The 11,617-nt window shown below is 36.7% G+C and overlaps 1 protein-coding gene across 1 annotated transcript in view; it reads right to left on the reverse strand.

The window, feature by feature from the left end:
- Positions 1-10,973, reverse strand: part of CD84 (CD84 molecule) — a 65,004-nt gene extending 54,031 nt beyond the window's left edge. The window contains exon 1 of the mRNA XM_081026555.1: positions 10,914-10,973. Within this exon, the coding sequence (XP_080882681.1) occupies positions 10,914-10,959 (46 nt within the window). The 5' untranslated portion in view covers positions 10,960-10,973. The remainder of the gene's footprint in view (positions 1-10,913) is intronic.
- Positions 10,974-11,617: the final 644 nt, after the last annotated feature.

Consider the following 11,617-nt stretch of genomic DNA (forward strand, 5'->3'; position numbering starts at 1 on the left):
TAGTATTCCATAGTGTATATATATACCACAACTACTTTATCCATTCATCTATCAAAAGACACTTTGGTTGTTTGCATGTCTTGGCCACCATAAATAAAGCTGCAATGAACATTTGAGCACACTTGTCTTTATGGATAAATGTTTTCAGATTTTTTGGGTAGATACCCAGGAGAGGGATTGCTGGGTCATATGGTAATTCAATTCGTAATTTTTTGAGGAACCTCCACACTGCCTTCCATAACGGCTGCACCAGTCTGCATTCCCACCAACAGTGTATGAGGATTCCTTTTTCTCCACAGCCTCTCCAACACTTGTTGCTATTTGTCTTGTTGATGATAGCCATTCTGACTGTGGTGAGGTGATCTCTCATTGTGATTTTATTTGCATTTCTCTGATGATTAGTGAGTGATGTTGAGCATTTTTTCATATGTCTATTTGCCATTTGTATGTCCTCTTTGGAGAAATGTCTCTTCAGGTCCTCTGCCCATTTTTTAATTGGACTGTTATTTTTTTGTTATTGAGTTTTATGAATTCCTTATATATTTTGGATATTAGCCCCTTATTGGAGGTGTTGTTTGCAAAAATCTTCTCCCATTTGGTTGGTTGCCTTTTTATTTTGTTGATGGGCTTTTTGGTTTTATTTTGGTGTGCAGAAGCTTTTAAGTTTGATATAGTCCCATTCATTTATTTTAGCTTTTATTACCCTTGCCTTTGGAGTCAAATTCATAAAATGCTCTTTGAACTCAAGGTCCATAAGTTTAATACCTATGTTTTCTTCTATGTAATTTATTGTTTCAGGTCTTATGCTTAAGTCTTTGATCCATTTTGAATTAATTTTGGTACATGGTGACAGATAGCAGTCTAGTTTCATTCTTTTGCACGTGGCTTTCCAATTCTCCCAGCACCATTTATTGAAGAGGCTGTCTTTTTTCCATTGTATGTTTTTGGCTTCTTTGTCAAAAATTATCTGTCCATATTTATGTGGGTTTATTTCTGGGTTCTCAATTCTGTTCCATTGGTCTGTGTGTCTATTTTTCTGCCAATATCATACTGTTTTGATTATTGCTGCCCTGTAGTACAAGCTAAAGTCAGGGAGTGTGATACCTCCAGCATTGTTCTTTTTTCTTAGGATTGCTTTGGCTATTTGGGGTCTTTTATGGTTCCATAAAAATGTGGCGTTTTTTTTTGTTCTATTTCTTTAAAAAATGCCATTGGGATTTTGATGGGGATTGCATTAAATCTGTATATTTCTTTGGGTAATATGGCCATTTTAACTATGTTGATTCTTCCAATCCATGAGCACAGAATATCTTTCCATTTCTTTGTGTCTTCTTCAATTTCTTTTAAATGTCTGATAGTTTTCAGCATATAGGTCTTTCACATCCTTGGTTAAGTTTATTCCTAGGTATTCTTTTTGTTGCAGTTGCAAAAGGAATTGTTTGTTTATTTCTTTTCTGAGATTTCATTGTTAGTATATAGGAATGCAATGGACTTTTGTATTTTGATTTTGTAGCCAGCAACTTTATTGTATTCGTTTATTGTTTCTAATAGCTTTTTGGTGGAGTCTTTAGGGTTTTCTATATATAGCATCATGCCATCTGCAAAGAGTGATAATTTAACTTCTTCATTCCCAATTTGGATGCCTTTTATTTTTTTCTCTTGCCTGATTGCTCTGGCGAGGACTTCCAACACTATGTTGAAAAACATAGGTGATAGGGGACAGCCTTGTCATGTTCCTGAACGTAGAGCAAAGGGCTTCAGTTTTTCACCATTAATTATGAGATTAGCTGAGGGCTTTTCATAGATGACCTTTATTATGTTAAGTTATTTTCCTTCTATACCTATTTCATTAAGTGTTTTAATCATAAATGGATAGTGTATCTTGTCAAACACTTTTTCTGTATCTATTGATATAATCCTATGATTTTTGTCCTTTATTTTGTTTATGTGATGTATCACATTGATGGATTTGCGGACGTTGAAACATGCTTGTGCCCACTTGGTCCTCATGTAAATTCTTTTTAACGCAATGTTATATTCGATTTGTTAGAATTTTGTTTAAGATTTTTGCATCTGTATTCATCAGAGATATTGGTCTGTAGTTTTCTTTTTTTGTGTTGTCCTTACCAGGTTTTGGTATCAGGGTAATGTTGGCCTCATAAAATGAGTTAGGGAGTACTGTCTCTTCTTCAATTTTTTGGAAGAGTTTGAGCAGAATTGGTATTAGATCCTCTTTGATGGTTTGGTAGAATTCATTAGTGAAGCCATCTGGTCCCAAACTTTTGCTTTTGGGAAGGTTTTGGATGACTGATTCAATTTCATTACTGGTGATTGGTCTATTCAGATTTTCCAGTTCTTCATGGTTCAGCCTAGGAAGGCTATATGTTTCTAAGAACTTGTCTATTTCTTCTAGGTTATTAAATTTTGTGGCATATAGTCTTTCATTGTATTCTTAGATAATCCTTTGTATTTTTGTGGCATCTGTGATATCTTCCCCTCTTTCATTTCTGATTTTGTTTTATTTGTGTCTTTTCTCTTTTTATCTTAGCGAGTCTTGCCAAGAGTTTGTGAATTTTATTAATCTTTTCAAAGAACCAGCTCTTTGTCACATTAATTTTTTTCTATAGTCTTTTTGTTCTCTATTTCATTTAGTTCAGCTCTGCTCTGAGTTTTATTATTTCCTTCCTTCTGTTGACTTTCGGTTTCATTTGTTCTTTTTCTAGTTCTTTAAGGTGTAATGTGAGGTTGTTTATCTGAAATTTTTCTTGTTTCTTGAGGTAGACCTGTAATGATATAAATTTCCTCTTAAAACTGCTTTTGCTGCATCTCAAACACTTTGGTAGGATGTATTTTCATTTTCATTTGTTTCTACGTATTTTTTGATTTCTCTTTTTATTTCTATGTTGACCCATTTTTTCCTTAAAAGTATTTTATTTAATCTCCACATAGTTGTGGTTTTTCCCGTTTTATATTTGCAGTTGATATCCAATTATAAAACCTTGTGATTAGAGAGTATGCTTCGGATGATTACAATCTTCTTAAATTTGCTGAAGCTAGTTTTATGTCCCAGTATATGGTGTATCCTTAGAATGTTCCATGTACACTAGAAAAAAAATGCATAGTCTTATGTTCTAGGATGAAGTGCTCTATAGATGTCAATTATGTTTATTTCATCAAATGTGTCATTTAGGGCTGATATTTTTAAAATTTATTTTCTGTTTGGATGATCTGTCCATAGCTGTCAATGATGTATTTAGGTCTCCTAGTATAACTGCATTTTGGTCAATTTCTCCCTTTAGTTCTGTTAGCAGTTGTTGGCATATTTCAGTGTTCCCTGATTGGGGGCATAAATATTGATGACTGTTATGTCTTCTTGTTGTATAGTCGCCTTTGCCATTATGAAATGTCCATCTTTGTCTCTGTTACCTTTTTTATACTGAAGTCTGTTTCATCTGATATCAATATGACTACATCTGATTTTCTCTGGATACCATTTGCTGGGAATGTCAGTTTCCACCCTTATACTTTAAGTCTATATTTGTCCTTGTAGCTGATATGTGTCTCCTGGAGGCAGCATATGGTTGGGTTTAGTTTTTCAGTACAATCTTCTACTCTGTGCCTTTTTACTGGTGAGTTTAGTTCATTTACATTTAGGGTGATTGTTGATATAGGAGGATTTCCTATCATTCCATCTTTGGTTTTCCGGTAGGACTGTGTTTCCATTGTTTCTTTGCCTTTTCGTTGCTGTCTATTTTTTCAGTGTGGTGGTATTCTATGGTTTTTCCCTCTGTTCTTTAATTATGTTTTACATTTCATTTCTGGATTTTTTTTTGAGTGGCTACCTTAAGTTTATTTAAAAGAAAGTTTCATATTTAGAGTATTCCATTTTCTTCAGCATGCTTAGTTTCTCCATTCCCTTATGCTGGTTCAGACATTTTATGTTTTTGTTGTCACAAATTATCCCTATTTATGCTAATCAAACAGCCTCCTCCAGTACTTCTTGTAGTGCAGGTTGTGTGTTAGAAAATTCCCTCAGCTTCTGAATGTCTGGAAAAGTCTTTATTCTTCTTTCATATCTAAAGAATATCTTTGCTGGATGTATTATTCTTGGCTCATAATTTCTGTCTTTCACGGGTGCTCCAATGTTCATTGCAGCTTTGTTTACGGTGGCCAAGACATGGAAACAACCAAAATGTCCTTCGATAGATGAATGGATAAAGAAGTTGTGGTACATATACACAATGGAATACTATTCGGCGTTAAGGAAAGATGATATAGGAGCATTTGTGACAACATGGATGGATCTTGAGAGTATAATGCTAAGTGAAATAAGTCAGACAGAAAAAGCAGAGAACCCTATGATTTCACTGATATGTGGTATGTAAACCAAAAACAAGACAAACAAATGAGAAACAAAAACTCATAGACACAGACAATAGTTTAGTGGTTACCGGAGGGTAAAGGGGGTGGGGGGAGGGAGATGAGGGTAAGGGGGATCAAATATATGGTGATGGAAGGAGAACTGACTCTGGGTGGTGAACACACAATGGGATTTATAGATGATGTAATACATAATTGTACACCTGAAATTATGTAATTTCATTAACAATTGTCACCCCAATAAATAAATTAAAAAAAAATAAAATAAAAGAAAAAATAAAAGAAAAAAATATTCTGTCTTTCAATTGTTTGAATATTTGAGTCCACTCCCTCCTGGCTTGTAGAGTTTCTGCTGAAAAGTCTGATAATAACATAATGGGTTTTCCTTTGTAGGTTACCGTCTTCTTTTCCCTGGCTGCTTTGAGGATTCTTTCTTTGTTGGTAATTTTGACAGCTTCAATACAATGTGCCTTGGAGAAGGCCTGTTGGGGTTGAGATAATTAGGTGTTCTATTTGCTTCTTGGATTCGAGGATCCAGTTCTTTTCACATGTTTAGGACGTTTTCATTGGTTATTGTTTGAATATACTCTCTGTTCCCTTCTCTCTGTTCTCTTTCTGGTATGTCCATTATTCTTATATTGCTCTTTTTGATAGAATTAGAATGTTCTTGTAGAGTTCTTTTATTTCTTTTAACTCTCAAGTCTCTCTCTTCTTTCATCTGTGTCATTTACAGATTTCTATCTTCGATGTCAAGGATTCTTTCCTCCATCTGGTCAGCTCTATTACTTAAGTTGACTATTTCATTCTTCATTTCTTTATTTGAGTATTTAATCTTCAGAAATTTTATTTGGTTCTTTTTTAAATTTTCATACCCTTTGGTGAAATGTTCGTTTTGGTGAAATGTTCTTTGATTGTGTTTCTGAGTTCATTAACCTGCTTGTGTGTTTTTTCTTGTATCTTGTTGAGGTTTTTCAGAACTGCAATCTTGAATTCTCCTGTCATTAAGTCACATATTTCCATGTCTTTAAGTTCATTTTCTGGAGAGTTTTCATTTTCTTTCTTAGTTGCCTTGTTACCTTGGTTATTCATGTCAGTTAGTAAATTATTATTTCTTTTCCTAGGCATCCACAGGAGTGGGTTCTGCAACAGGTTGGTAGGAAGAGGTTTATCCTTTGCTTGCCTGTAGGTGTTGGTAGAATACTTTATTTTCTTTTCAACTGCAGCCTTTAATTCTCTCTCATGCTGTAGCGTTACATTTTCTCTGCACTGTTCCAGCTTCTCACACAATGGGAGCATTCCATGGAAAGTGGGCTTCTTCTCTGTGAGCAGGATGCCTGGGACTCAGGGCACTGCCTCCGTTGGGGGATGTGGAAAGCTTCTGAAATTCCAAAGCTCTTCCTGCACCAGATCCAGAGCCTGTGTGTTTCAGTGGCTCTGTTTAGTCCAGCAGGGATCTGCCCAGATATGTGGGGGTGCGAACAGGGTGGGGTTGTGAGCAATGGCAGCAACTACCAGCACAGCCTGTGCTGCACCCAGGACTCCCTGCCCTTCACCAGAACTAGTTGGGCTGTGAGTCTGGCTGCATGCTGCAGTTCTCAGAACTGGAAATATTCTGTTCTTTTGATGTGACAGTGCTACCATTCTGCTTTTAGCAGTGGGAGGGTGAAGGAGGTAGAGAGGGGTTGGCTGGGCTCTGTACCTAAGGCTTCCATCTTAGCTCTGTGCCTAAGCTTCCATAAGCTTGACAACCTCGGTTTTCACCCTTCTTCCCTCAGTCTTTGCTCTGAGGTCTCTGCCGTGAGCGCATTAGGTTAAGTTGTATTATATGCTGATCGCTCAGGTGGGACTGTGGGCCATAAGGGGAGTGCTAGCATTCTGAATTCTTCCCTCTCCAGTCACTGTGGTAGCTCGAGAATGAAGGGAGCTTGGAGCTCCAAGCTCAGTCTGCTTCATGCACCTGCATGGCCTGCATCTGTGCACTTCCCACTTCCCTCTCCCAATTTGTCCACCTTTAGATGATTTCAATTGTGCATCTCTTAGTCTTGCCTGTGTTCTGTGCAGGGGTCCTTTGTGGAATAGCTGTTCAATTTGTTGTAAATTCCAGGGGAGATTTCAAGAGGCTCACCTCATGCCATCATTTCTATGACATCATCTGTTTTGTTTTTTTTTTTTAAATTTAAGCATTCACCATGTTTTTTTATCACACATTGTATCACCTTTATTGAAATTTGGGTTGACTTGAATCTGCTTCTTCAAAACAACCACTAATTCTCAAAACAGAGATAAGATCTTGGCAACTCACTTTTTTATCACTACTTCCCTCTCTTGGTATATAATAAAAATTGAGTATAACAAAAAAATGTAGGTACTACTTCAGTTCCCAAACTGATTGTTCATACCTCTTTCTTTTCCAGTTTCCACCTAAATGAGCCTAGTTACTTCCAAACTTGCAGATTCATACTTCTCTGAGGTTCAAGACAAGAAAGTTTTGTTTCAGGAAATTTTTGAGTATCCTGAGTGGCCAGGGACTAACCTTTGGGTTCCTACTGTGAAGGCACTCTGGCTTTTTTGTCAGTCACCATGATCTCTAAGGCTGTTTCCGACTATCAAGCTGACATGTTGGGTCTTCACTCCCTCCTACTAGAGTCCTGTGTTATCACAAGGATGCAAGTTTCCCAGCCTATTTGGAAACTGGATTTTTGAGCTGATACTCAAGTATAGAATATATTTTCCCATTTCTATGATTGGGCTTCTGCTTTTGAGCCCTTTCTGAGTATCTGCTCAAACTCTTTCTAGTACAGAGACTTTATGTTTGTCTCGAAGGTTTTCTCTGCAAGGACTTTGGACCAATGGCAAGTAGCTCCTGCCAGGACTCTTCTCCAGGCATGAAATTCTGTCTCTAACACTCAGGATGATGGACGGGGCTTAATTATTCATGGACAGATATCCAGATGGGCCTACTCACTTCTTAGACTTTTTATTTTATTTTATTTTTATTTTATTTTATTTTATTTATTTTATTTTATTTTATTTTATTTTTTATTGGGGAAAGGAACAGGATTTTATTGGGGAACAGTGTGTACTTCCAGGACTTTTCCAAGTCAAGTTGTTGTCTTTTCAATCTTAGTTGTGGAAGACACAGCTCAGCTCCAGGTCCAGTTGCTGTTGTTAGTTGCAGGGGATGCAGCCCACTATCCCTTGCGACAGTCGAGGAGTCAAACCGGCCACCTTGTGTTTAAGAGCCTTTAGCACTCCAACCAACTGAGCCACCTGGCCACCTGGGAGCTGAGCGGCAACTCATTGACTTTATTCTAGTTGTGGAAGGCACAGTTCCCTGGCCCATGTGGGAATTGGACCAGCAGCCCCATTGGCCCAGAGCTCGCGCTCTAACCAACTGAGCCACCTGTCCGCCCCTACTTCTTGGACTTTTAAGTATCAACTGCTGAAATGCTCCACGACTGTACTCAATATTAGATAGAACTCAAGACCTTGTTGATATTGGACCCTTTTTTATTTTTAAGAAGGTACTTCAGGTTAAAGCAAATCATATTGATGTGAATGGTGCTTGAACAGTGTCTAGATATGGTCTTTTACTTGGATATTCTGCCTTGTTGGCATGCCTAAACTTTTGTTATTGGTGAAGGTCTGCCCACCAATCCCACCCTCCTCTACAGGTGGGTGTAGAGACAGTCTCAGTCTCTCCCTGAATACCTCTGTCTTGCTGGGAATAAATTATCACTGAGAAATCCCCAAATGTAAAAATCAATAGTAAAGACAACATTTTATTCTCCTTCAGCTTTGCAGTGGGTAAAGACAGTGGTTAAATCTAGAGACACAAAAAGTCAAATCCTACTTCCTCCACTTTTTGGCTAAATGACCTCCAGTCTTCTGTGTCTCAATGTTTTCAACTGTAAACTTGAGATATTAATAGTACCCATCTCATAAGGTATTGTGAGGATTAAATAAATTAATAAATGTAGACTACTTAGAGTAATGCCAGACATGTAGTATTTGCTCCATAAATGGTTAGTTATTACTATTATTGACGAGAGAGAGGAGAAGAGAGCAAGGGAAAGGGTTGAAGAAACTGAAGCAAGAAAGATATAGTGAAAAGGAAGAATTAAAATTGCATGTATAGAAAACATTTCCCATGTAGAGGAAAATGGTCATGGAACAAACGTGGTTGGCTCTCCTGTCTTCTAACCTAGAAGGTGAGTGGCTGGTAGGATACTTGGAGGGACAGCCAGAGTAACAGGGTTCACAAGTCATGATGAGAAAGTTGAGATCAGAACATAAGCCTCTGAGTCTTAGTTCTTAGAGAAAAATTTTCCAACATGGAAAGGCATGAGTTCACACACTCAGACTTCTCTTATTTCAGTGATTTCAAGGGAAAAGGGGGATTCCTAACTTCCTTTCTCCACTGCTTCAACTGCTCTGAGTTCCAGGCAAGTGCATGAAATCAGTGTTGATTCATAAGCCCAATACTAAACATAAGGAACCACCTTTGCCAGGAAATGTTTGTGGAATAACCTTTAAGTGGCAAACAGATCCATTCAGCAAAGGAAAATGTATGTGAAAGTACTTCTGGTTTTACTTCTACAAAAATAAGCCTCCACCCCTGATTTCATGGGTCGCTGACAAAATGAATATCTCACGCCTGGTTTCCTCTTCCAGAACCCCAACAACCCACACCTGAGCTCAAACTCCCAACACCTTTTCTCCTGCTCATGTTCCTTGGATCATCCCAAACAGAGTAGCCATGCCCAGGATCTCTGTACAATAAAGCCCTGGCTCTTCCTAATACTATGGGAAAAGTGAGTGTGGAAAACAATAGCTTTAGCTAATATTTGTTAAGCACTTACTATATTCAGGTACTATGCCAAGTGTTATATATGAATTATCATTTTGATTCTCAAAACAATCCTACTGTAGTATGTATCAACTACTGGAATAAAAAAGTTTCCCCAATTTGAAGTCAAAACAACAGATTGAGCTTATATAAATTTCCCAACGTCACAAAGCTAATGAATGAATGATTCATTACTAGTTGATTTGACAACTTCAATTTCAGGTTCAGTAAATAAAGCAAGTGTATCATACAGCCGTCTTTTAGCATGTGTTAGGCCTTGAAGAGCATCACGGATTTGAAAACTTAACGAGTGAAGAGGTCAGAAAAAGTGTGGAGCAGAAAGAACTATAGCTTTGGGATTAGAGAAACCAATATCCATTATCAGGTTTACCAATTTTAGGTTGTAAAATTTCAGGTGAAATTGTTTAACTTAATCTTAATTTGTATGTTTTTCTGCATGATAGGATTAATAATATCTATCTTGCTTATTGCAGTGGTTTTAGTATGGATCACATGAGAATGTAGGCATAAAAATTGTAGAATGCTTTGCATATTAAGTGATAGCAAACGCCACCCTTCTCTGGAAGATTGGGGACATCCCTAGATTTCCACTTAGGTTCTTTCCAACTCTTTTCCCTATCTACTTGCATTTTCTATCTGCCATGTCAGGGTTAGTAGCATAGACTCCAAAAACTTGGCTTGCCTAGTGGTTGCAATCTCCATGAAGATCAAATTAAAAGAGCTACAACTTTAAATGGTCAAGAGAACTAGAGAGACCAGAAAGTGCATTTATTCTACCTTTTCAGGAAATCCTAACCCACTAGATTTCTGTTTTCTAACTCATGCCAGGAATTTGCTAGTGCACTTTCAGAGCTGGTAAGAGATAATACAAGTATGTTTAGAAGTGCCAAACATAGTCAAATTTATATAAACAGGGCAATTGTTTAGATTTAATGAAATAATATATACAATGACAAAACACTCCCAGAACTGTTAGTGTTCCATAGTTTTCTTTGTACTAACAACAAATAATATTCATCTGTCCTTTATAGTTTACTGTTAAGCCATAAGTAAGAAAAACAGAGTTTTTAGTTCAAATACTCCATTTTTTTGAGGCCTAATGAATTTGTAATATAGGGAAAATAACCTGTTTCCTCATTTGTTTTAGAGAATTTTTGGAAGATAGAGCAGAACAATCGCTCTGAATGTGCTTTGAAAATAAAGGGAGCTTCTAGAGATGAAGTTTTTAAAATGATAATTATAGTAATGCACCGCTATAATCTGATAGAGCAATGAAATAAAATTGGGAAGGACATATATATCTGTCAAAAACTATACAACACATTGTAATGCTAAAACGAAACTGTTTTTAAGTTATTCAAAGTTTTGGATTTTTATTCTTTTGTTGTGCTTTCTGAGTGGGTCTACCAAATGCTGATTCTCCTGAGCAGAAGGGTTTGTCTCAGGTCTTTAGAGACTGAACACAGACAAAATTCAGAAATATAAACTCTAAAGCTGAAAAACAATTAGGATCTTAAGTCTCCCCTCATCCAGTTGGATTCCTTTTGAAACCCATGGTGTTTCTGTTAAAACAGATCAAAAGGACATTTCAATGTCTTCCTTAAGGACAATCTCTAAAATTTAATAGGAAACTAGGCAGGAATCAGTAAGGGTCATAACTTACAGGTTTGCAGGCAAAGGAGCAAGATCCATAAGTAGTGCTGAGCCATCTTCTTCCAGGGTCTGTGCCTAGAATGGCACACTTCCAGCAGAGTCATTTTCACTTGAGTTTTTTTGTTCCTATCAGCGCTTTAAAAAGGAAGTGTAAACTAACTGATTTTGGAAACATTGGTCTATATATTATGGTGTTTTTTCCTATTATATAACATAAAGTGTCTAGCATTAATTAATTATTTATTCAACAAATATTTATTGAATGTCTACTATGTGACAGGCACTATTCTAGGCACTGGCAATATAAAGAGCAGCAAAGCAATTGATCTCTCCTCTTGTTGAGACAATTCCAACATAGTATGATAAGTGTTTCAATAGAGAAAATATGGGGAACTGGGAGAGTGTGGGGAAGGCTTTCTGAAGGAACTGACAATCAAGCTGAGCCAGATCTGAAGAGTAAGTTAGTGTTATTAGGCAAAAGATGGTGGGGATGGGGAATAGGAAGAATATGCTGTCATGACGGGAGCTTCATAAATGGTAGCAACTAACATTATATAATTATAGTTGTATAATAGTACACAATAGAATTACATGTAATTCTGTTATACAAAATTATTTATGTAATAGTTGTATTCTATATAATTATATGTTACATAAATTATGTATATAATGTGTATAATATATAATTATATTATGATTGAACTGAAGGAAACA

This window comes from Rhinolophus hipposideros, assembly GCF_964194185.1.
Source record: "Rhinolophus hipposideros genome assembly, chromosome: 19".
In the NCBI taxonomy this organism is placed as follows: domain Eukaryota; kingdom Metazoa; phylum Chordata; class Mammalia; order Chiroptera; family Rhinolophidae; genus Rhinolophus; species Rhinolophus hipposideros.